The sequence below is a fragment of the Salarias fasciatus genome, chromosome 14 (genome assembly GCF_902148845.1).
Source record: "Salarias fasciatus chromosome 14, fSalaFa1.1, whole genome shotgun sequence".
Classification (NCBI taxonomy): Eukaryota; Metazoa; Chordata; class Actinopteri; order Blenniiformes; family Blenniidae; genus Salarias; species Salarias fasciatus.
The window spans coordinates 7,236,616-7,262,071 of record NC_043758.1 but is presented as its reverse complement, the minus strand read 5'-3'; the positions used below and the strand labels follow the sequence as shown (position 1 = coordinate 7,262,071).

At 40.5% G+C, this 25,456-nt stretch overlaps 1 protein-coding gene and 3 non-coding genes across 5 annotated transcripts; all 4 read left to right on the top strand.

Annotated features, from left to right (window-relative positions):
* Positions 1-309: 309 nt before the first annotated feature.
* On the top strand, positions 310-25,404 carry p2ry6 (pyrimidinergic receptor P2Y6). 2 transcript variants are annotated; one of them, XM_030109242.1, is made up of 3 exons: positions 310-531; positions 20,945-21,351; positions 22,536-25,404. In XM_030109242.1, exons 2-3 carry the CDS (start codon positions 20,954-20,956, stop codon positions 23,206-23,208), a joined length of 1,071 nt encoding a protein of 356 aa, XP_029965102.1. In that variant the 5' UTR covers positions 310-531; positions 20,945-20,953; the 3' UTR covers positions 23,209-25,404. The 2 variants fall into 2 exon arrangements, with proteins under 2 accessions (XP_029965102.1, XP_029965103.1); XM_030109243.1 differs by lacking the exon at positions 310-531 and adding an exon at positions 18,897-18,966.
* Positions 8,996-9,068, top strand: trnaa-agc (transfer RNA alanine (anticodon AGC)). The gene has a single exon. It is a non-coding gene; the product is annotated as a tRNA-Ala (tRNA).
* Positions 9,264-9,336, top strand: trnaa-agc (transfer RNA alanine (anticodon AGC)). The gene has a single exon. It is a non-coding gene; the product is annotated as a tRNA-Ala (tRNA).
* trnaa-agc (transfer RNA alanine (anticodon AGC)) lies at positions 9,529-9,601 on the top strand. The gene has a single exon. It is a non-coding gene; the product is annotated as a tRNA-Ala (tRNA).
* Positions 25,405-25,456: the final 52 nt, after the last annotated feature.

Below are 25,456 nucleotides of genomic sequence, written 5' to 3'. Positions count from 1 at the left end.
ATGGCAAATAATAATACCAAGTAAGACATTTTGTACATCATTAGTAATTTTTTTGTGGAAAAGTTATTTATATTGTGTTTCCTATTTGTTTGCATTTGTTGGTAATTGTGACTGTGAGAACGGAGTTCCAAAGAAACGAAAGCGCTCAGACATGGGTTCTGTTTTGAAGTTGTTTGCGCCCTTTTTTGTATCCGTCCCGGCAGAATGCACACTGCGCATGCGTGAACCTCGCGGAGCTGAGCGTTGCACGCGGCGCCGTCCTCAGCTGCTGCGCACGTGTGTGTCTGTGTGTGTGTGTGTGTGTGTGCAAAGTGTGTGTGAGAAGTGTGTGTGCAGCCAGTGCGGCGGAGGTCTGTGATAGAGAGGGAGCGCTCGGTTCGAACCTCGTCGCTTTGTGAGCTGTGAGAGAGTCCAGAGTCTGCTCTCACGTTTTAGTTTGTCACCTGAAGAGGAGATAAAAGGAGGAAGAGGAGAAGGAGTAGAAGGACGACGGCTTCATATCGCCTCAGTTCGGTCGCCGTCTCTCTCGGGGTAAGATGCTTTCATGTCTGATTTTATTACCTACATAGAAATGATAAAGGAATGCTGGCAAACAGTAACAGAGTTGTAAATGTATAAAAACACAGTAAACTTGCTTTCAGCACAGGCTCTTTCTTTTTGTTTGTTTGTTTGTTTGTTTTTTTTAGATTCAACATCTTACTTTTTGCACTTGCTCTGTAACAGATTGACCTGATTTCCTGTTGTAGTGGACTGAGAAAATAATTCATCGCAGACTAATCCTCCAGCCATAGCATCAGATTTGTTGCATTCCCTTTCGGTTTTCTCCCAAGTGCTTTCAGCCAAGTTTCTCATAAACATTGCATTTCATGGTTTGTGCCAAATGTAGGAAATTTAACAGCAAAAGCAAACTGTTGCCTCTGGCTATTTCCTTAATACAGTACATCCTGCAGGGCACCATGATGCACAGACCAGGTGCAAGCAGAATCAGGGAGGAAGCTGTAAATGACAGAGAAAAAGTAAATAACAGAAAAAGAAAAGGAGAAAAAGAAGAAGGAGAACAATCAGAAGTTACTTTGTGAATGGATGCAAACCGCAAGAATGCAGTCATAAAACTGGCCTGGGAAAATGCCACTATTCTCAATGAAACTTTGTGGGCAGATTTATATGCCTGTATGGTCGAATAAATATTTAAACACTGTCGCATTTTGGACAAAACCATTCAGGAGGTTGTCTTTGAACAACAGAATCTGAACACACAACCAGCGGCCCTATATATTTAAATTTTCCCTCTACATTATGGACTACACTTATATAGCGCTTTTAATTCTTTAATACATTAATCCTGTTGAGAACTTGGTAATATAACAGTTGTATGACAGCATTATAAAGTAACACCATCTGTTTCTACATCTGTAAAAAAAAACCCAACATAGTCAAATTTACATTTAATGAGTATGTTTGTATTATTTATTTATTTTTTTTTTCCACAATATACTTTTTTGTATGAATAACAGTAGACAAAAGATGCAGCGCGTTGAATGATTTGTGGATAATTTCTTGAAGTTAATGAGACACTTTCTCATCTTTGGATTTGTTCCAAATACTTCCTGGAGTTCATCACATTTCAAGACATTGGAGTTTGTCGTTTTTTGATCCATCAATATAAAAAGCATAACTTTCCTCCTGATAGTTCAATGAAAATGTTTCAAATGAGAAAGTGCTGGTTCAAGATGTTTCTACTTTCACATCTCCCTCGAAGCTCTCAGGTACTTCCCAGCTGAGACCCAGCTAATATTTTAAAAACAACAAGAGCCAGAATGTGTTCTTTACTCTTGTATTTGTGTGGAGAAAAAAAATATTTCTCGTAAAACATTCGCAAACATTGACAAAAATTGTTATTTCCTGTTTTCCCAGCAGGATCACATTCCATCACTCATATATAGTTGTTTTATCTAGAATTTCTGTGGCGACATTGAACTTGTGCAGTAAAACAAGCTGTCACATCCCAGCTGTCATGACCAGAGAGGTCCTTTGAACAGGCCGTCGTGTGTGAGAACCTGGCACAGTCCCCCGCTGGACTTTGCCATGGATACTGTGTTTTTAGAGAAGATTCCTTTCTGCCAGGCAGCGGTCAGGCCTCTGTAGGTGTTTTGTCTGTCTGACTGGAAGCAGATGAATGAGGATCGCAGGGGAGATTGCTGGGTCGCGGCACAGAAACAGCGCCAAAGTTGTTTACAAGGCAGAGTTAAGCACGGCATTATCTGAGTGAGTAAATAGTCAGGAGCTCGCTGGCAGCAGTCCTAAACGCACCAGCCAAATTACCAATTTAGAGGGAATGTTTGAAGATAAATCTGACTTTTCTGTCCGGTGAGAGTGTAAGATTCTCAGAGACGACTCCAGTAATTTATTGAAATTGGACACCACAAATTCCAATCGCTGTTCTATAGAATCAAAGTACAAATACGCTTTTGTCCGACTTAAATGGGGATCGAGCCACTGAAGACAGAGTTTTATGCTCCTGCATATTTACTGTCCCCGGACCACAAACCCAATGACAACATGGACCAGAGGGCACGGCTCGCGGCTGCTTACCTTTCCGTGAGGGTTTTGATGAGCAGTTTGCCCAGAAGGAGCAGCAGGCTGCAGCTGAAGCTAAACATCCGCTTTACATCTGACAAAAACAACAGTGGCCATTCAGGAGCCAGAGCAGGTGCTGACAGACAAACCAAAGCTTGGATACTTTAAAATCTGTTTTGTAATGATCATAATGCATTAAGAGGAGAAAAATAAAAATAACTAACAATGTGAGGCATTCATCTGTGTGGCTTCAGGACAGGTTAAGACAGTTTTACAGGTGCTTTTTTTTGGTTTATAATTTTGTGTCATTGTTTGATGCGTGCGACTTGTGTAGCTCTTTTGTTGATCTGAAAGCGAGCACTTCAGGAAAACACGTGTGTCTCAGCATGCTTTTTGCTTCCATCATCCAAAATAAACAGCTCAGTTATCTGAAGACTAAAGGTGACTGAGTGGATGAGTCTGTGAGTTTAGCAGCCATTCAGGTCTTAAATCAGGACGCGAAAAGCTTTCCGAGAGAAGTCGTTTTCATGCTTCTCACATCATTTTATGATGGTTGCACACCAGAGTTCAGATCGAGGGTCTTCAACCTTTTTTAGCCTTGGAACCAAAGAAATGCTGCCATCACTCCCACTGTAATGAGCATGCACGGGTTTGTGCTTTTGAAAGAGAAATTACTGTCAGATCATGTTCTTTTATATGTGCAGTATGTGAGGTCTCGGTCTCTCTTTGGGGATCACTGGTCCAGGTGAACAGATGTGAGTAAGAGATGTGTGACTAGGTCACATCCAGTACGAGACCATGAGCTTGACATGTGGCTGAACGAATGAAGTGAAACGAAGAGTGTTCGGTCAGATGATCGCGCCAGACAGAACTTAATTGCATATCCACTTTTTAGTTTCAGTGACCGATGCCCCATTATCCTGTCTGTGCGCCACTTTCGTCAGACTTCTGGTGTGTGGCAACAGCCTGAAAAGGACGCACAGGGAAAGACAGAACGTGCGATCCGTCTTCACATGCCTTTCGAAATCCTCACCTCAAATTCTTACCGCAGCAAGCATCAACATGTTTATGTCAACAAGTGTTGGCAAATTATTACCTGTGGAGTGCTGTGAACTGTCACCTGCAGCCTCGAGTGTATGATCATGTTATGAAAACACTCTTACCTACCGACACCACTTCATTAAATTAGCTGTGCTCCTTGTCGGGATGAGGTTTTCTATCCACGGCCAACATCTGAACGATATGGTGAGCCATGTAGTGAAGACGTTTTTTAATATTGACCTTTAAATTTCTACAGATAGCTGTCACCCTAACAACACATCCCTATTGTCTTTTAAAGATGAACTGATGACGCAACTCAGGTTGACTGAAATTTGCCGGATCTGTTATTTTTTCATTCAGTGTCTCTAATGCCGCACTACCATGAGTCAGTGATTAAAATTCAACATGAGAGACAGGAATATTTTTTTTTAATTGTAAAAAAAAAAAAAAAAAAAAAAAAAACCCTAAAACCCAGAATGTAGACATAAGTGGATTTCTGTTATAAGGAGGAATTTCTGCAGGACACTAATATGTGCACTGCATGTTTTGTTTTAAGTGAGGAAACACTGTAACTTAGAGTTTACTTGTTGTTAGTGTTAGTATTATAATATTGCTGAGAATGGAATGTGAGTTAATTCACGCCTCGTTTACACAACATTTTAAGTGAAAACACATTGTTTTAACATTTTGTTTTCAGAAAAGTTTTGCATTTATATGGTAAAATTTTAATAAGGATGCCGGTTCACATGGAAATGGCAGAAACACTGAAAATGATGTAATTTTGATGTTTGGCCACTAGTGGATGCTGTTTGTGTTTGAATGAAAAAAAAACACACTTACATGGTCACAGAGAACTTAACGGTATAAACAGTCACGATAGTGAGTACGCAGACAGACGACAAAGTTGGATTGCTATTTCGGAGATTTTCAACTATAAAGCTATCAAGCCCCAGGAGAAAATGAACTGGGATTCATGACACTTAGGAGGCAAACATCGTTGTTCATCATTGTTCATCTACCGAGCATGTGCAGAAGAACTATTCACTTTGGTCGTGGTGCGCATGCACAGTAGCAGAATTTTTGAAGTCTTTTGAAAACTTCCATCTCGGGAGCCGTTTTACAAAAGTTGCATTTTTCAGTGGTTCTGACCGAAGTCGTATAAATGAACGCCCAAAATGCAATGAAAGTTCTGTAATTCCACTCAGAAAGTTCTATACCATAAAGAAAAAAGCCTCTGCACTCTGATGGGCATGTCAACACATTAGTTTTAGTATTATAAAAGAACTGCCAGTTATTGAAAGTTGAAGTTATCTTTATCTGACCTTTCACATGTTCTGACAACTCCACCTTGCTCAGTGTGTGGGAGATGAGAGGGGTTGAGTGTGTTGACTCAGACTCCAGACCGATGGCGGATGCATCTCATCCTGGACCATATGGCAGGCAGTGTGCTTATGTTGGAACAGCAGCCGTCTTCATCACCTCATCAGTCTATTTATGGTGCAGCTGATCTGCTCAAAATGTTCTCTGTGTAATGACCACCGTGTCTGTCCTCTGGATCGATTGACTCGTATTAGCCCACCCTGCACCGCGTTAGCTTTTGTAATGACGTGTAATTATATGTAATTGTACAGTGCAGGCCTGTTTTGGCCGCGGCATGCACTTCAGCATTAGAGCCACATCTGTCTTTGTTGGGAAAAAAGTAATAATATTGGTTGCTCAATGAAGCAAAGAGGATGTTGATGTTACTGAGATGACGTATGCATATTTTAAGTGTACGACTGGTGACCTTGTGAAGTTCAGTGTGCTTCCATGTTGGGGCTTAATGTAGTCGTGTATTCCCTCATGGCTGTGTGCGTGTGTTTGTGTGTGTCACTCGTGTTTTTTTCTGGCTTTACCCTCATCCCTCGCCATTTTGTCATTTTCAAATTAATTGCAGTGAAAGAGCAGGGGCCGGCAGTGTGCAGCACGGAGCATGAATCATTGATGAGGGTGACCGTGGACAATAACGATCACAGATGTGAAAGTAATGAGAGTAGAATTGGTCCCTGCTCGCACTCCTGAACTCTCCATCTCCTGCTCTGTGTAAATTACGGAGATAAAAAGTGTCTGTTTGAACAGAATAATTCTTCAGATGCCATTTTCTGCTGGTCATCTGTTTTTTCTTTTAGATTCAGTCCTTCTACAGAAGCAGGATGTCCGCTGGCCAGTTAAAAAAAAAAAGGTCAGATTACTCATCTCAGAGCAGACGGTCCAAACTGATATTTTTATTCTTGCACTTAATCCTGTCATACATTGTTTATCAAATGAATGACTTGTGAGGCTTTGCCGGGTTTTGACCTACTTCTAACTTTTTTAGAGGATATTCAGACTGTGAGCAATGTAAAATTCCAATACTTTACATTCAGTACAGAGTAATTCAGGTTTCGTCCCTCTAAATGTCTGCAGATACACGTAAGACATCTGTTGGAGGGCGTGTTTCTGATTGCCTCATGTCTGTCAGCCCTGTATTTGCTCTCTTTATTGGGTTTGTCTGTGGCGAATGGAGACATGGAGGTGGCTGGTGTAACAGTGGGGGAGGTATTGGAGAGGGTGGATGGAGGCACATGAGCCGGTGTCGCCTCACTTGTCTCTGTTTCCACCGTCATGGGAGAGGTGTGTTTGGATTTTTAGGTGCCAGCTTCGTTTCCAGTTTATGCATTACTCGTTAAGACGTTCACCCTCCTAAAATGCTTGGTCTCTGACTCTGACTCTGTGTGCAGCTGCACAAAATGATGAAACTGAGGTTTGAAAGCCATTAAAAGCTGAAACACTTTATGGGAGTGAAATGCAGATGGACTTAGCCAGTCCTCCATCATTAATATTCTTCATTTAATTGAAGACCACAGGAGGCAGAAATCAATTCCAGCTGAACACAGGTGTGGTACATCTTCATCAACGTCACCACAGGGCGAACACAGAGGGAGAGACACACACACAGACAGACAAAGGCACTGAGGATACAGGAGCTCCGTGGTGATTTCCATGCACACTCTCGAGATGTTCCGATAATCATTTTTTGCCTCCCGATACCGATTCCGATACTTTTACTGTGGGTATCGGCCGGTACCAAGTACCGATCCGATACCAGTATATTACAAAATAATACCATGCCTCGCCTGCATGACTGTCACATGATGATCACTGTGGTGAGGCCTGGCTCAGGTTAAACCCTAAAACATGAATCAATACAGCAAATTCAAGGCATTTATTTTTAAATAGAACAGTATAAAAAACAGCAGTGCAAATGCAATTGAACTAAATCAATCTGGGAATATATTTTGTTGCATTTTTAAATTAATGTGAAGACACAATATTGTAAAATGAAGTCATTTAGATAAAACAGTATAAATAACATTTGTGCAACAGTAACTTAATAAACAAATCTAGAATTTTTTTTTTTAATCAGGGTACAAACATAACATAGTAAAATGCACATTTAAATAGAACAGTAAAAAATATAGTTCAACAGCAACTTAAAAGATTACTTTCCAAAATGTTGTAGTCCAAAACCAACCTCACATTCAAACAATTAAAATCCAAAGAGCAGAAGCTGCACTCTAAACAAAAAAAAAAAGGCTTCTTTAACGGCGCTGTACGTCTGTCGCGTGATCCATTCTTCTTCGTCGGTCAAAAACAGCAAAACATTACAGAAGAAGGTCAGCGCTAATGGAGCTAAAGGAGCTAACGGAGCTAACAGAGCTGACCAGTAATAGATTACTATTTTAATTAATGACGTGGTATCGGAGCGATGCCTGGACTCCAGTACTCGCCGATACCGATGCCAGCATTTTCGGGAGTATAGGCGCGATTTCCGGTACTGGTATCGGGATCGGAACATCTCTAGCACACTCCCTACTGGAGTCTCGTCGTGTCCTTCTCACTGTGAGTCAAAAGGGCAAGCCACTGCACCATTTTAACTTACTTAATTCGTTCATTAATATTGGATTCATCAATACAATGACAAAGAAGTAAAAGTAAATCAACAAATAAATATTTGAGTAAAAAAAATTAAGTAGTAACTTTTTTGAACCCTTAAAAAAGTAAGCATCAAATAATCCACGAAAGAAAATAAAATAAAAAAAGAGACAACATCCAAATGCGTAAATAAAAAAGAAGACATAGCAGTCTGTATCCGTCTCATGTTACGGGTGGGAAAAGAAAAAATATTTTGTATTTTGAAAAGGTATTTAAATTTTTTTGATATTATTCACGTGCATACACATTTCTCTATTTTTTGCACTTTTTAACTTTCTTCATTCTTGACCACATTTATATTTGTCTTTAGTTTTGTTTTGAAGTAGGGATGTAAAAATATAGGCTATATTGGAACCATGGAAAAAGTGCCTAGAAAGTAAATTTCGCTCCACTACGCTGGATCTACATGTTCAATGCATTTTTTCATAGACAATACCTTTTTCTAGACTCTGGGTTAAAATTTCTTCTCAGAATTTTTATCCAAACTTTGTGACAAGTCAGAAATGTATCTTTATGAGAATACCCAAAATACGAAGATCTGGTGCCGCTGTTTTTGCTTGCTTTAAGTGCCACGTTATTTCTGGCAACACAAAATCTTTATCAAAGTCATAAACACATCTACCATCTACCATAAACACATCAAGTCAGCAACAAGGTGAGAAGCTCAGTCTATAAAACAAGATTTAAAATAATGAATTTTTTTTTTTTTGTGGACCTGCATGTGTATGAAGTAAGATTGAGTAACCAGGATACTACAATTCATCATGTGGTGCAAATGTCATTGACTGAGTGTGATCAAAGTTAGAAACCAGGACACTGAGTTCATGTATGCACACTTATTGTTGATGGATAGCAGCTTCGAGATGCCCACGCTTGTGTTTCATGTTACTTCACTGGGGTTCGACCTTTGCACATACTGATAAAGATGATTCCATGATGAATGCAAATGTTGCTTCTTTGAAATACACTGATATTTATATCAGTTTGTGGCCCAGTCGCAGAACTATTTAGAGAGCTTTTGACCCAGGACAAGCAGTCTTTCCCTACTTCTGCATGTCTGGTGTTTGATTTATTACCCAGTTAAGTTGTTAATCTTCCATATGTGTCCCGAGCTGCAGGCACGTTCTTGCAATCGTGGATTATAAATAGTCCTACCTCACAGTCAGCGCTGCCGTTTGGCAGATGTCAGGGTGGCAAGTATGCGGCAGCATTTCTCTCCTGTCAACCCATGTGAGGGGGAGATGAGACTGCGGGGAGCAGAGGGAGGGGCCGTTCCTGTCGTCCTCTGGTAACATGACGCCTGTGGAATTCAACCGCTGCAAGACGTGTCACATGGGGTTGTAGAGCAAGGCAGGCGTAGCATGGGGAATTAGCTCAAATGGTAGAGCGCTCGCTTAGCATGCGAGAGGTAGCGGGATCGATGCCCGCATTCTCCAAGAAGCTTTTTCGTCTCAGAAAATATCAAGCCGGCAGCAAGTCTGTCCTGTCGAAGCATGTGTGGGGGAGAGATAAAACTGCCTGCAGCAGAGGGAGGGGTGGTTCCTTTTGTCCTCTGGTCGCATGACTCCTGTGGACTTCAGCCTCGGCAAGCCGTGTCACATGGGCTTGTGGGTAAGGAGGGGGCCTAGCAGGGGGAATTAGCTCAAATGGTAGAGCGCTCGCTTAGCATGCGAGAGGTAGCGGGATCGATGCCCGCATTCTCCAAGAACCTTTTCGTCTCAGAAAGTATCAAGATGGCAGGATGTCTGTCCTGTTAAAGCATGTGAGGGAGAGATAAAACTGACGGCAGCAGTGGGAGGCGTCGCTCCTTTTGTGCTCCGGTCAAATGACTCCTGTGGACTTCAGCCTCAGCAAGCTTTGTGAGATGGGCTTGTGGGTAAGGAGGGGGCCTAGCAGGGGGAATTAGCTCAAATGGTAGAGCGCTCGCTTAGCATGCGAGAGGTAGCGGGATCGATGCCCGCATTCTCCAAGGACCCTTTTCCCTCAGGGAAAAATATCAAGCACCTCTTCACATAAGTGCAAATGAAACCTGGTCTCTTTGGTTGAAATCAAACTATGTACAGGCGCATTTCATTTTCTTCCCCCATACTTTACTTGATATACAAAGTAAAACACTTAAAGCAGATTTTTCTAGGTTTTTTTTTATGACAACTCTGTTTATCTATGACAACACCGCACTTACTGTTTCCAGCAGGTGGCGCTGCAACCGATTATGGGGACCCTCATATAATTTTGATCAGGCATTGTCTCTTACGCCACATTGAAATTTTAAGCCAAATTGGAGCATGCACCACACTTCCTGTATCCAGCAGGTGGCGCCATGGTCGATGTTGGTGATCGTCGTATTGTTGTGATCATGCGTGGCTTCTAATGCAACGTGTAAATTCTGAGCCCAGTCGGAGCATGTGCACTCCACTTCCTGTTTCCAGCAGGTGGTGCTATATCTTCGTGGTGCTTACTGTGATACAGCTGTGATCAGAGGAGGCTTTTGATGCAACCTATAAAATTTTAACCAAATCAGAGCATGTATGCCACATTTTCTGTTTCCAGCAGGTGGCGCTACATCCGATTGTGGTGACCCTCATATCGTTTTGATAAGTCTTGGACTCTGATGACACATATCAATTTTGAACCAAATCGGGGCATGTGTACTCCACTTCCTGGTTCCAACAGATGGCGCTATACCTTTACTTTGCTAGCTATCATCTCACTGGGATCAGAGGTGGCCGATGATGCAACTGTGAAGTTTCAGGCAGATCGGTGCTTGAACATCCCACTTCCTGTGTCCAGTAGGGGGCGCTACTTCGGATGGCGGTGATCGTCATATCTGTGTGATCAGATATGTTCACTGATGCAACGTGTAAATTTTGAGCCAAACCAGACCATGTTCAAAGTATTTACAGTTCACTTCCTGTTTCATGGCGAGCTTTTACATGGCCACACCCTCAGGTTTTGGGAGTAGCTGAGAGCCTCTATTCCTTTTAAATAACAAATCCTCCATTTGATAAGGGTTTACTTGTCTTTTGAAATTTACAAGGATTTTATATTATCAAAAAGGACTTTTATTTTGAATTAGTTGTGTGGTTTTATTTTTTTGACAGCCCAGCCAGGTGAGCTGGTCAGACAGAGCTCAACTTGACACGCCTTTCCAGTTTCCAGAGGAATGTAGTCAAATGACTTAAGAGTGAAACTCTGCTTTTCTTGAAGAAAACAGCTAGAGGTGGGCGATATGGCCTAAAATTTATATCTCGGTATAATTTGATATACAAATTACAGCATAACAGTATCTTGATGGTTACCATAGCACATGGTAAAAGCATGGAAGCAGGAAGTAGTTTTTAAACTATTAAATAACATAAGTGATGTTACTTTGAATCCAAACCATGTCAGATTATAGATCAGGGGTCGGCTAGTTGATTTGGCGTTGGGTAATTTTTTTTTTCTTACTGATCCCCGTTCGTCGATGGCTAACAGCTAAGCTAACAGCTGACTGAGACACCAGTGGCGTCTATCAGCAGGCTACTTTTACGAAGCGTCCCAGAAGGCAGCAGGAGCTGCACGGCTCAGGTTGTTCACTGAATCAGAGGGTTTCCAGGTGTTTCACATGTAATGAAGGCGGTTTCGGAGGAGCTGGTTACTAGGTTAATGGACGGTGTTACTGCCTCCGTGAAGCAGCTGCCTCAGATTTTCAAAATCATCTGGCGGGCCAGATATTAACGTTTAGCCAGCGGCCCGCCAGTTACAGATCTCTGTTTTAGATGTTGCACCAATCTTTTTCACAAGCTCTTCCTCTATCTGTTCACCGCTTACCGCCATCACTGTTGTTGTGTACTTAGTTTTTTTTTTTTTGTTTTTTTTTTTTTTTTTCATTCATTTCAGGCGATTAACACTGCAAAACAAAACAAAAATTCCAATATAATAACATAAACACAGAATGCCTGAAAAAAGGGAGTAGGAGGAAGAAAACTTATTTAATCCTACCCCCAAGCTCAACAATGGAAACACTATGAGCACATGGTTATGCTACAAGACAAAATACAGTAAACAATAGACAATAACAATTAGACAATACCGACAATGGTAATTAACAAAAACCAGCTATTATGACGGACAGAATAGCAGAATGGACAAATAGCAGGAATGATAACGGACTTATAGCAGAATGGACAGATACTGGAATAGACAAATACCAGAATTGAGCAAGGTGAAGGACAGAATACAATTGAAGGTAATGGAACACTAATATAGATGATAAACCAACATGGGTAATGGACGACATGTAAGCGACAGTAGGAGAACGTACATTATGGTGAAGAATAACACAATGATCAGTAACTGTAAATGACAAGGTGAGTTACAAGATGCTGTACCTATATTTAGACCAGATCTGGTGTTTATAATACAGTTTAAATCTATTAATACTTTGGCATTGCTTGTGCTGTAAGTCCAAACTGTTCCAGAGTTTCACCCCACACACAGACACACAAAAACTTTTACGAGTAGTTCGAATTCTGGGTAATGTGAAATTAGCATAACCTCTCAAATCATGTGTTTGCTCTCGAATTATAAAGAAGCGTTGAAGATTGGATGGCAATAATTTATTGAAAGCTTTAAAGAGAATGATTGATGTGTTATATTTTACGAGATCATTGAATTTAAACAACTTTGACTGAGTAAGCAAATTATGTGTGTGTTCTAAAAAACCCACCTTGTGAATGATCCGCACAGCTCAATTTTGTAACAGAACAAGAGGATTAATTGTGCTCTGGTAGGTGTTTCCCCACACTTCAACACAGTATGTCAGGTAAGGAAAGATTAAAGAATAGTAAAGTGTGCGAAGTGCATTCACATCCAGGTAAGGTTTTGCTTTGTTTATAATTGAGAGACTTTTTGAAATTTTAGTTTTAATGTGTTTGATGTGTGGTTTCCATGACAACTTGTTGTCAATTACAACACCCAAAAATTTAGTTTCACAAACAAATTCAATAGGTACATTATCAACCGAAGGTTGCATCTCTGAATTCCTTTGTTGATTCCCAAACATCATTGCCTTGGTTTTTTCAATATTTAAAGATAACTTATTTATATCCATCCATTTCTTTATCGCTTTGAGTTCTTTATTTACTACAGTTATTAATTCATTATAATTGTCATTACAATAGAATATATTTGTATCATCGGCAAAAAGGATGAGTTTCAGAGTCTGAGATACATTAAAGATATCATTTATGTAAATATTGAACAGTTTGGGTCCCAAGACAGACCCCTGGGGCACACCACAAGCAATTCCAAACACATCCGATTCAAACTGTCCCATTTGGACATAATGTGCTCTTCCAGTCAGGTAACTTTTAATCCAGTCTCCCGCCACACCTCTGATTCCATATTTATATAATTTATTAAGTAATAGAGTATGATTAATAGTGTCAAATGCTTTTTTTAAATCGATAAAAATGCCAATTGCATGCAGTTTCTGGTCGAGTGCAGATGTGATTTCTTCAAGTGCTTCAATTATTGCCATTGATGTTGTCCTTTTAGATCTGAATCCATACTGCCCTTCATTTATTATTTGATGTTTTCCAAGAAATGATTCTAAGCGAGAATTGAAAAGTTTTTCCAAGATTTTTGGAAACTGTGGCAACAGTGAGATTGGTCTATAGTTTGTAAAGTGGTGTTTATTTCCCTGTTTATATAGAGGGATTACTTTTGCGATTTTCATTTTTTCTGGAAAACAACCAGTTTGAAATGACAAGTTAAAGATGTAGGTCAAGGGTTTGACAATATTCAAAATAACCTGTTTTATTATCATCATACTAATATTGTGACAATCAACAGATGACTTACTTTTACACTTTTGAACAGTTTTCATAACTTCTTGCTCATTTGTAGCAGACAGAAAAAAAGACATGGAATTATGTTTAATATATGCACCATAGTCATCACTTCCTTGGTCAGGAATTTGTGCTGACAATTCAGGGCCAACATTTACAAAGAACCGATTGAATTTATTTACAACATCCCTCATGTTATAATTTTCACCATTTCCGTTGATAAAATATTCCGGATAAGATGACTTAAATGATCCTTGTTTAATTAAACTATTGAGTGTATCCCAGGTCCCTTTCATATTATTTTTGTTTTCATACAGTTTATTTCTATAATATAATTGTTTGCTACTTCTTATGATGTCGGTTAATTTATTTTTGTACTGTTTATACTGTTGCTCAGCTTCATTAGTTTTCAGTTTAATAAAATTTCGATAAAGTTTATTCTTTTTCTTACATGCCTTGATTATACCTTTTGTGAGCCAAGGACTTTTCAATTTTTTTTTTTTTCATGGAATAGTTGATCAGCGGACAGTGTTTATCATACAGGGAGGTAAATAAATCCAGAAATGTATTATATGCAATGTCCACATTTGGTTCACTGAGGACTGTGGTCCAATCTTGATATGCAAGACTAGAATTGTGGAGTGTATAGATTCTTGAGTTATCAGTCTTTTGGAGAAAGTTGTCTCTTGGATTTCTGGTTTTTTTAAATAGTAGTCATATACAGTGAACACAGGTAGATGGTCAGTGATATCACAAACAAGCAGGCCACTAGTGATTTTGTTATCTATAATGTTAGTAAAGATATTGTCAATAATTGTCGCACTGTGTGCGGTTATTCTACTCGGTTTTGTTATAGTTGGATAGAGGCTGAAAGTGTACATAGTATCAGTGAAGTCATCAATAGTTTTAATCTTTGAGGGATTCAACAAATCAATGTTAAAATCCCCGCAGACGAACAATGGTTTAGGGCTGACAGTGGAAAACAATGTTTCGATATAATCATTAAATGTAACTATACATGATCCAGGCATCCTGTACATGCAACTGATAATTATATTTTTCCTTTTATCATTAAGTATTTCCACTGTTAGACATTCCATTAAACCATCTATGGCGAGCGTCATGCTTGGTACAACTTTAAATTTAATAGATTTATGAATGAACATAGCAACCCCCCCTCCAGCTTTATTTACTCTATCCATATGTGTTAATTCGTATCCATCAAGACTAAAGGGTGCACCTTTTTCGCAGTTAATCCAGGTTTCAGTTACAGCAATAATTTTAAATGGTTCAGAAAAAGTTTCTAGGTACTGTTTGATCGGCTCAAAGTTTGCGTACAAACTTCTAGAGTTGAAGTGTATGATTGATAGTTTGGTATCTGGTTTTACGTGGTTCTCAAATTGTTCATGTGTAAAATAGTTGCAGTTATTGGTAAGAGAAACAAGGAAATTATTGTCCGGGTCTCTTTCTGCATCATATATAGCGTTTTCATGATATTCGTCGGTTTCCAATTCCATTTGTTCGTCAACGTTAATAGTGTGCACCATGTCCATGTCCATGTCCATTATAGGCCGTACTATAGAAGTAGTGTTGAGTATGTTGAATAACTGAGTTCAGTTACCTCAATATTTGTCCAGGTCCTCGATGTTTTTGACCACCAAAACTTTGGCATCCTCTGGCGTCCCGTTCAGTTTGATGAAGATTTTGCAGTTGTTAATCCATGTATGCTGAATCTTGCCTTGTTTTTTTAGTTGTCGAGCTTTCCGTGCGATGTCCGAATTCCGTCGTGTCAAGTGTTCATTGATGAAAACGTCTGTTCCTTTCAATTTGCGTCCTTGTTTGAGAAGAGCTGTTTTTTTCCTTTCGATTTGTGAATCTCATTATTACGGCGGGCGGTCTCCCGGTCTTGGTGGGCAAGGGATGACAAGCCTCGATGTGCTCCAGGTCCAGCTCTATCCCCTTATTTTGGAGATAGGCAGCCACCTGTTGCTCCACCGAGCTCGCCTCCAGGTCACTCGGCTCCCCGCTCTGCTCGGCCACAGCCCGAGCGTACGAGCGTGGCCGGATCTTAATGCCAGTGACGACCACATCATTAACACGGGAATACTGCTCCAGCTCATCCACGCGCCGCTCCAGATCCACAATCCTCCTCTCCTTCTCGGCGTTTTGGAGGCGTAGTTGTTTGACTTCCTCCAACAGCTCCAGGAGCTGTTCCTGTTGCGCTCTGATCGCACTCACGCTACCGCTAAGGAAGTCGAGGGAGTTTTTAATTTCCTCAAACTCCTCCGGTGCCGGGCCCTTTTTTGGTGGCATTGTCTGTGCATCCAGGCCAGGGGCAGGTCGCGATATTCTCGTGACAGATCGTTGTAAGTAGGATTAATCCAACAGCAAGAAAATTAATCCAAACAGCAAAAAAGTCCATCAGCAGCACTCCTTCTTCTTCGGGGAACAGGGTAACTAAAAAGCTGCATTGCTGTCACCTAGAGGATGTAATGTGCTATCGCGGTTGGGTATGACCAAAATCCCTACCATGGGCCAAATTTATATCACATACGATTTATACCGTTTATACCGCCCACCCCTAAAAACAGCTCTCAGAACCAAAATCTTCAGATAAATTGTTCAAAATTTGATAATCTCAGCAGGTGCCACTCTACCTGATGGTGGTTCTTATCCTATGGTTGTGATCAGAGGTGACCTCTGATGCAACATGTGAATTTTGGGCCAAATCGGAGCATGTACAGCCCACTTCCTGTTTCCAGCAGGTGGCACTATAGGGTGATGGTGATGATCGTCTTATCGTTCTGATTAAGGGTGGCCAGTGATCCAGTGTGCAAAGTTTCATGTAGATCGGAGCATGTACTGCATTTTGACGAACGCCCTCGGAGGAGATAATGGCTTCATGAGGACTGAAATGTTGAATTGAAAGGCACATTGCGGACTTCCTGTTGGATTTCGGTGGGAAGTCCATGATTTGTAGATCTTGATGAGACGAACGAGTGAGTGTTGGTTTGATCCCTCGACGACATTCCTACGGGCCGTGGGGTCATTTTATTGTATCCAGGTGGCACTAGAGAGCACATTCAGGGAGTGATGGGGTTAATTTTTCCATTTTATCAAATGTTTCACCAGTCATGATGTGCATGCCAAATGGGGTGAATTTTGTTGCTGGTTTAGGGGGTCAAATTTGCATTCATTTACGCGAGAGCATTATAATAATAATATTAAACCAGCTGATGGAATGTATTTTTATTGTCAGACTATGTCTCAAAAAGAACTGGCTTTATTTTTGATTTATAGCATAATATGAATCCAAATGGAAGCCAAAGCTTGAAACGCGCCCCATGGGAAAGCTTGTGAGGACATGAATGCACAGTCCCTGCAAATTTGATACAGAAATACAGCTGTGTGAGTCACAGAGAAAGTCAGTGATGCCTTCAAAAGCATAATAACAGAAAAAGTGCAGATAATCCTTGCAAGGTCAGTGAGTAATGTTTTAATGTTGGCGTTTTCCGTAAATGTCTGGGTTGACTGGGAAAAATAATGAAATGACTTCCTTACCCACACACAGCTGCCATTGTCATGTTTAGTGTAATATTTGTTTGTGCTATAATAACAAAGTCTGTCATTTTGTAGTCACAAGAGTCAAACTATAACACAAAAAACTGAATCAGTGTGAAAGTATAAACATACAGAAGCGACCACACTAACAGCTACAAACAGAAACTCAGAATCTCACCATGTAGATTTGTGGAGTTTGTGGACAGACTGTTACATAAACATCAACATTTATCATAAATCAGAACTCACCTAATCACCTAACTGCCATGACAAAACCAAAGTTACAACAATATGAAGCCAGGAATCATAAATACAACTTAAAATGATAGATTAATCCAGACAAACAATATAACTGTCAGCTATGTGTGTTTCAGTTGGCAGATAATTATCGTTTATTTCCATGTTTGCTTTGCATGAAGTTATAATGAATAGCCTGCTTGGGGCTTAGAGAATCTAGAAAGTGAGCATTTAGTGTGTATTTGTGTATTTTCAGACTTTGCAATTCAACAACACACACAGAAGACCTGATAGTGACCTGCTCAGTGGTTTTAAAAATGTGCTCAAATCAAACATTGGCTTTTCATGTCGCTGCTTGTCCCCTTGACATTTTTGAACTGCATTTTTCAAGCTAGTAAATGAACAGATTTTTGGCCAACTTCACGAACAGGACGAGCCGAACGCGGCTGTAGGTTGACAAGCAGGAAACTGATACTATTGTTTGTGGCTTCGAACAAAGTCAGATAAACGCAGTGATTAATTAAGCTTCTTCCCCGGAGGGGAAGACAGGCGGCAGATACAGTCTCACAGATGTGGATGAGAACCAGGAAGTCATTCTGCAGGAGGTTTACCAAGGACTTCGGTTTCAAACCTCTCCTGCAAACTGAGGAATGCTCGGCCTTCTTGGCGTTCTTTAGTTTGACTGACAGGGCTGTAACAAAATGTGCCAGCATAAATATTTTATTACCTGTCACTTTCAAATTAGTTTTTACGAGTGTGACGCTGCCAAAATAGAAAGTGCATTGGTATATATAATGAAATATCGTCACGCTAAGATTTAAACATGCATCATTTATTAAACTGAAAAAGTTCTCTTCATTAAAACTTGAAAATCCATCTGTTTCTAATTAATTCATCTGATCATGCTGTGATGGATTGTGTTCCACAGACCAAATCTAGTCGATGTGGGATCAGTCAGAAGTAATATGAAAGCCTCAGCACGAGGGTGAGTTTGCAAAAAGGAGAAAAGAAAAGAAAAATAAATTTTACAATTTGCAGAAAGCCTAAAGAGAAACTCTTTGGCTGGTTCGATGTCATGTTATTCATGAAAAGCTTTGTGCAATAAATAGAATTATTTTCAGGATTTATTGATGCTTTTGCACTAAAACTAAAGGAAACGTTCAGAGTTATCAGTATTTGTAGGCTGATACGTAACTCCTCTTAATGTTTTTGAATACCAACATAATGAAGGTGACTGGAAAGACCAGCCTCCTAAATGAGACACAAGCTTCTTGTTTTCCTGTCGTCATGTAAAAACAACACAGTCAAATGGAAATTATTAGGTTCTGTTGACCCATGCTAGAGATAAGAAATTGCATTTAGTTTTAAATGAGTCATCAAAAATGTTTCTACCAATTTTGGCCAACGTGGCCATTATAAGAACGTTTGTTATTCTGTTTTTTTGGCCCGTGGTGTTGAGCTGTTTATGGTCTGCTGGTCTGGCACACTGCTCCCTTCACCTCGTCTGCAGTCAGGATTTATGAAATCATGCGTCACAGTTGCTTCCAACAAGTACTTCATGCACCCACACACTGGAGTTTACTCAAAAACACACCCTCTTTATCAATCGTAGAGTTAAAAAACACACAGTTGCAGATTTTCTGTAACACACTTTTTCAATGGACCACAGGGGCTGGAGCGGGTGTTTCTGCAGTTGTGAAATGCGGTGAGTCACGGTCTGCCGAGGCTGGGAGGGAAGTGTCTTTGGAGGATCACTTACTCAACCACATGCTGCCATGAGGGAAATGGGTATGATCGATCTATGGTTGGTGGGGGGTGGGCGCAGTAATTAGGGACTCCTGATTAAACTCGTTGCAGGCTGTGTGAGTGGGAGTCCAGACTGTCTGCAACGGTTTTCATTTCAGAACTTCAGACTGTTCTCCTCAGTCACATTCTGCTAATTCAACCTTTCCATCTCATCTGCTTCTTATTTTAGTGGCACGATTCATATTGATTGTAGTGCTCCCACTCCCAGTAACCATACATTGTGCTTTTAACACATTGTTTTTAGGCGATTGCTGATTTGGATTGGCCTCTTAAAGGACATACCTGGGGAAAAAAACAATTATTCTGATTTTGTGTGTCCCTTAGAATAAGGCTACAATTGGTCATGTTGTTCAACATTGAATATCTGCCTTCAGCAGCATGCAAATTAGCTGGAGCCTTCATTTCATGTGCAAAGTAAAACTCTTGAATTGACAAGACTTTCATAGTTTCAAACGATGTTTGAAGTGTGTGGTGGGTACCAGGGATGGCTTTTTGTGTTCATTGAAATCGTCACAAAACGTAATGTGCTCATTTGATCGAAATGCCTAATTTAAAACAAAAAGTAACACTTACAGTTATGAAAAAAGACTTTTCGCACATTTCAGTAACATAACTGTGACTAAAGCTTTGTGAGCGGGGATTTGGTCCCTGCTGTTAAAGAATAAAACACTATTATTCTGACAGTACTCCAATGGCTCTGTCTTTTGCAATTTTCCACAGACATCTTGTAAATATTTCTCAAGGTTAGGTTGTAAATTCTATGCTGCATATTCCCTAGTCCTGCTGCTTTTGTATCTTGTAGTAATTAAACAAACCCAATTCCCACATTTAGAAAATGATAAAATGTTGGATTGTGAGCAAGGCAGCTGCTTTCCTGTGAATCTGGCTTAAAAAAGAAGTGTGTGTGTGTGTGTGTGTGTGTGTGTGTGTGTGTGTGTGTGTGTGTGTGTGGTTTTACCCTGCTGATGATGTGTTGTTGGAATAGTAATTCTATATCTATGTAAATAATCAATAGGGATCCCTAGCGCCATCTGGTGGACACACACACACACACACACACACACACACACACACACACACACACACACACACACAGATATGTTTGCACGTCTATAGTTGTGAGGACATCTATTGACGTAATGCATTTTCAAGCCCCTTACACAAACCTAAACCATCAAAAATAAATGCCTAACCCATGCCCTAAACCTTGCCCTTCAACAAGATCTTTCAGAATGTGAGGACCAGCATAAATGTCCTCACTCTGTTGGTTTAAAACTTATTCTGGTCCTCACAAGTGAGTACATACAAGAACACACACACACTGAAAATTGAATATTTCGTGGTAAGTTTCATTTTAGCCAAACCCTCGACTGTCTCTCAGTTCAGTGCAGTTTAATGTGATCCAGTTCAACGGCTCTGCTTTAAATTCTAATATTGCCAGTCTTTGGATTCAGTATGGAACTGGTCTGCGTTAGTTAGAGTACTGTTAATGTGAGGATCAGCTGTAATGTGGACAAAAAACACAACTGCATGGAATGAGCATCAAACAGGATATATTATTACATTAAGTTCCCTCTTGCAGAATCAGGCACAGCTGATTGTTTTGTACATTTTTGAATATGAGCACTGGATTGCAGTTGACTGTACAAAGTGCAAGTAAGTACTTTTGTTGTGATAGATAAAGAAATAGTTGTGTGTTAGTTTTTTTGTGTTTATGTACTCAAAGACATCCATTACAGTTGAGATTGTTTTGGTATATCTCATGACAAGTCAAAAACGGCTTAAAAAAAACAACTATGGAATTCATATGTGAACGACCCCACCAGACTCCTGTTCTTATTTCGTCTGAAGTCCTTGTCTTTCCATCTCTTCTCCAGGATGTGAAGATGCCATATTCTTCATCTCCCCTCCCTACGGAAACCCTGATCCCCCCGGACTTGTTTGCCACCAGCTCAGACTCCGTCGAGCTGTTCGCCGCCGACAGCGTCGCTGTCAGTAACAGCAGCCTGCGATGCACCTACAAGGAGGACTTCAAGCAGATTTTGCTCCCCACCGTGTACTCGGTCGTCTTCCTACTCGGACTTCCCCTCAACGCCGCCGTCATCCTGAAGATATTTGCCACGAGGCGCAGTCTGTCCAAAAACAACATCTACATGCTGAACCTGGCCATCGCTGACTTCCTCTATGTCATGTCCCTTCCTCTGCTCATCTACAACTATGGCAGTCATGACTACTGGCCCTTTGGAGAGTTCGCCTGTAAACTGGTCCGGTTTCAGTTCTACAGGTGAGTGCTGCTCCGACTGTCGTCTCGTTGACTATTATGTTTGTAAACAACTGTGATCAGTTCGAGCTCTGAAGTCTCAGACCAGTTAAGTATAGATTGTTAGTTCAACATTAAAGATGGTCAAAGAAAAATGCCAACAACAGCAGCCAGGCCAAGACATGCCTGATTGTTATTCTGCCCCAAAAAACTTCATGAACATTACTAACTCATAAAAACAGTGTTTTAAGACTGGTTGTGCCAAACAAAACAAACCAAAACACAGCTAAAATTAGAAATGTTCTTTAAATCCAGGGAATTATAGTCACTAAAGCCTTAAAGAGGAATCGTAGGTATTTTTGTCACATGTTGTACTTGATCTGTCTTTCAGCTCTTTGACAGACATTTCAGGAATGTTTTCATTCATGAAGGTCATTGACATTGGATGCCATGCAGAAATTAAATTTAATGGATCTACACTGGAATCACTTCATTTTTGTTTTTCTTTGAATCAGAAATGTTTGATCCAAAGAGGAAAGAGGCTTTATTCAGTATGTTACTGATTCGTGCTTTTATATTGAGGTTAGCCTTGATGTTAGTAAGACATGCAGTGGTTCAAAAGCTTTTGCTTGAAAAAAAATAAAATAAGGATTTTCCTCTGAATAAACTGAACTCAAAGTAAAGTTTCTAATTTGTTTGCACAGAAATGAAGAGATTAGCTTGGGAGAGAAATTAAGCTTTGATGTGGATAAATAAGATGATAGACACTCAAGCTGCTGAACCTTTTCTGGTTTCGTCTCTTGTTACATGAACTGACATTTTCAGCAGAGAAATGCTTTTATGAAACGTCATTTCAAGTTAATTACTTTGTGTGTTGTAGCAGCATTTCACTGCTGGAAGCCAAACATATTCACAACTTTTCACGATTTCTTAGTTTTATTCCACAAAAGTGCTGAGTTGAGTGGAAAATACTCTGACTATCTTCTTTATTTCCTTTTTAATAATATAAACATGAGTCAACAGGTCGCAACCAAGGATTGGAGAGCGCATTAGTGGAACATTCAAACTTTAGGGTTAATCCTACATCTTATGAAGATGATTGCAAATGTGACAAAAAGCATGTTGATTTAAGAAAACGCCAGTGCAGTGGTAACACTTTTGCATGGTTATAGTCAAGTGTTTTCTCCTTTTTCTGTCTCCTCTGTCAGTAACCTGCACGGCAGCATCCTCTTCCTCACCTGCATCAGCGTGCAGCGCTACGTCGGCATCTGCCATCCTCTCTCCACGTGGCAGAAGCAGGGCGGCCGGAGGCTGGCGTGGTGCGTGTGCGGGGGGGTGTGGGTGGTGGTCACCGTCCTGTGCCTGCCGACCTTCCACTTCGCCGCCACGGGAACCCAACGCAACCGCACGGTGTGCTACGACCTGAGCACGCCCACGCGCTCGCTGGAGTACTATCCGTACGGCATGGCTCTGACCTGCCTGGGCTTCTTGCTGCCTTTCGTGGGCGTGATGGTGTGCTACTGCCGCATGGCGCAGATCCTCTGCCGCCCCGTGTCTTACCAGGGCGTCACCATAGCGACCGGGGAGAAGCGGGACAAGGCGGTGAGGATGATCATACTGGTGGCGACGGTGTTCTGCATCAGCTTCCTCCCGTTTCACCTCACCAAGACCCTGTACCTGGTGGTGCGGACGCTGTCCGGCGCGTCGTGCGACACGAGGAACTTGTTCTCGATCATCTATAAGAGCACCCGGCCGTTTGCCAGCATGAACAGCTTCCTGGACCCCATCCTGTTTTACTTCACGCAGCCTCGCTACCGCCGCAGCACCAAGCGGCTGGTGCTCAGAGTCACCACGCTGAGGGACAAGGGCACCAACGTGTGACGAGCCACGCAAGTCCCAAAATCCATAGCGCCATCAATTTGTGGTTCGTGCGATATTCTGAGTTAGTGTTCGTGGAAGGAACGGGAGAGGAGAACAGTTTGAGGTGTCAGTTTTGGAGCTCATTCATTAACGAATGTAAATGTTCAAAGAAGTGCTGGGAGCAGAATGTCATCCTCCTCCAGCAACAGTGTCACTGACAAGGAATTCCTGCAGCGCTGCTTTCAGTTCTTTGTTCTTGTGACGCTGGTTTGGTTTCCCCTGCAGACTACCTTCAGAAGCCTCAAATCAAACACAGCTTTTTGGGGGGGTTATTCATGCATGATGAAAAACTCTCTAGCTTCCTGCTCCTTTCATTCACACCAGGTCCCAAACTGTTTGTGTGCACTTCACTGTTCACTGTGGGATTGTGGGCATTTTGTTTTTTGTTTTTTTCGCCCTTGTCGTCTGCGTTTCACTGCCATAGCTGAGATTTACTGCAGCCTGTAATCTTCGATCCGACTGTAAACACCCTGCAGTGACCATGCAGCTTGTTTCCTCTCATTCTCCGCCGTGCACCGGCCTCTCCAGTGAAGTGAATGTTTCTCTGTGAATGATCCGGTTTCTCCATTTGTTCTACACTGTGAAGCGTGCAGTAAAACACAAATGCCATGTGATTATGTGAGCGTGGGCAGGTGCAATGTTGAAGTGGCTCAAGAGTGAAGGACGGAGCAGGCAAAGTAGATTTATGACTTAAATTCACATGAAATACTTAAAGCTGCAGCAGCTGTTTGTTTATGAGTGCATGCAAGAACTGCATGAAGTGCGTGTGTCGTGTACTAAATGACAAAGAACAAAAGTGAAACTGCACGTGGATTTTACATCAACAGAATGCCACTTTTGAATATGAAGGTCTCTGCTCTTGTTATTTAAAGATGACTCTTTTCAATGTGTCTAAGCTGAAAGAATTGTCGTTGCTGTTTTTTACCACTGGGTGGTGTTTGCATCCTACTGTACCTTTCTGCTCACTGAAGCTATTTTCCCTCTGTAGTGGAGCATGGAGCTGCTTGTATTGATTATGCAGTTGAGCCACTGGGTTTTTTTTTTTTTTCTAGAGTTAGCATTTTCTCTTCATGTAGCTAATGTCAAAGCCTTTTTAATTGGTAGGAGTTCATGGAACAGAAGAATTAGGAACTTTAGATTCTAGTCTTAATTGAGTGTCCATCTTTTCTCCCATGATGACTGTAAGTTTTTCACATGTAATAATAATGATCTATTCAAGAAAAATGAATGTTTCATGTGAGAATAGAGGCTTTTGCTAAAATGAGTTTAACTGGATATACTACAAACTAGTTGATGCAATTAAATAAATGTGGTTTTTTTTAGCCGTTTTGTGCTTTTTGTCAGTTTTTTTTAAGTAACCGAGTTACTGGTGTTGATATTAGAGTTCATGAAATGAACATATATGTTCAGATATTATTTTTTTTCTTGAAAGTTTTTTAATGCTATGAAAGAAATTTAGAAATAAATATTTTTTTGGACCGTTTTAGGTTTTTTTTCTTTTTGGTAAACAACTCCTTTTGTGAATGTCTCAAGATTTGTGTTTGTTTCTACACATTGAGGAAAAATGCCTCTTGGTTTAAAACAATGTGTTTAATGTCAGAATTAGTAAAACCTGGTGAATAACCTGATGCCATCTGTCAGCATCAGGTACATCAGTTTAATGTGAAGACTTTTTTTTGGTGCATATAGAAGCATGAAACCGTTTGACCACAAACTGAGGTCTTGTGCTTGAGATTGCTAGAAGTTATCTAATGTGTCTGTGTTTGTACAAAGTGTACCGAATCTATTACGCTGTTGAAAATCTCTGCACTGGCTTAATGTTCCCGTGTCTGTTTGGTACATTTTTTATGTCTTAATGCATGAAAACAGTCTGTGTGGAAATTCTGACGTCTGTGCAATGTGCCAACATATTTGTATCTGCCAGTATTATCATTTAGATTTTTTTAAGTACTGTAAAAAAAGAATTCATATGGAAGATAGATTTATTTTTGCTACAGAGAGGCCGTCATATTAATAGAAAAAAAGCTTGTTTATATTTTTTTTTCAATGATTCAAACTTTATTGTCATGATGCTTAGATGTTAGACTAACGAACAGGAACAGATATTAAACCATGCAAGTCACATAGCATTTTGGCATGTATAGTATATTTATAAAGGCAAAAAATAAATGTTGATGAGAAATATTGTGTTGTGTCTTTCTTTTCCTTG

What these genes read in the sequence shown, in the direction of transcription:
- p2ry6 (XM_030109242.1), top strand. Translation starts at nt 20,954, where the DNA reads ATGCCATATTCTTCATCTCCCCTCCCTACGGAAACCCTGATCCCCCCG. An exon ending in GTCCGGTTTCAGTTCTACAG is followed by an intron (nt 21,352 to 22,535) that starts GTGAGTGCTGCT and finishes CTCCTCTGTCAG; the next exon opens with TAACCTGCACGGCAGCATCC.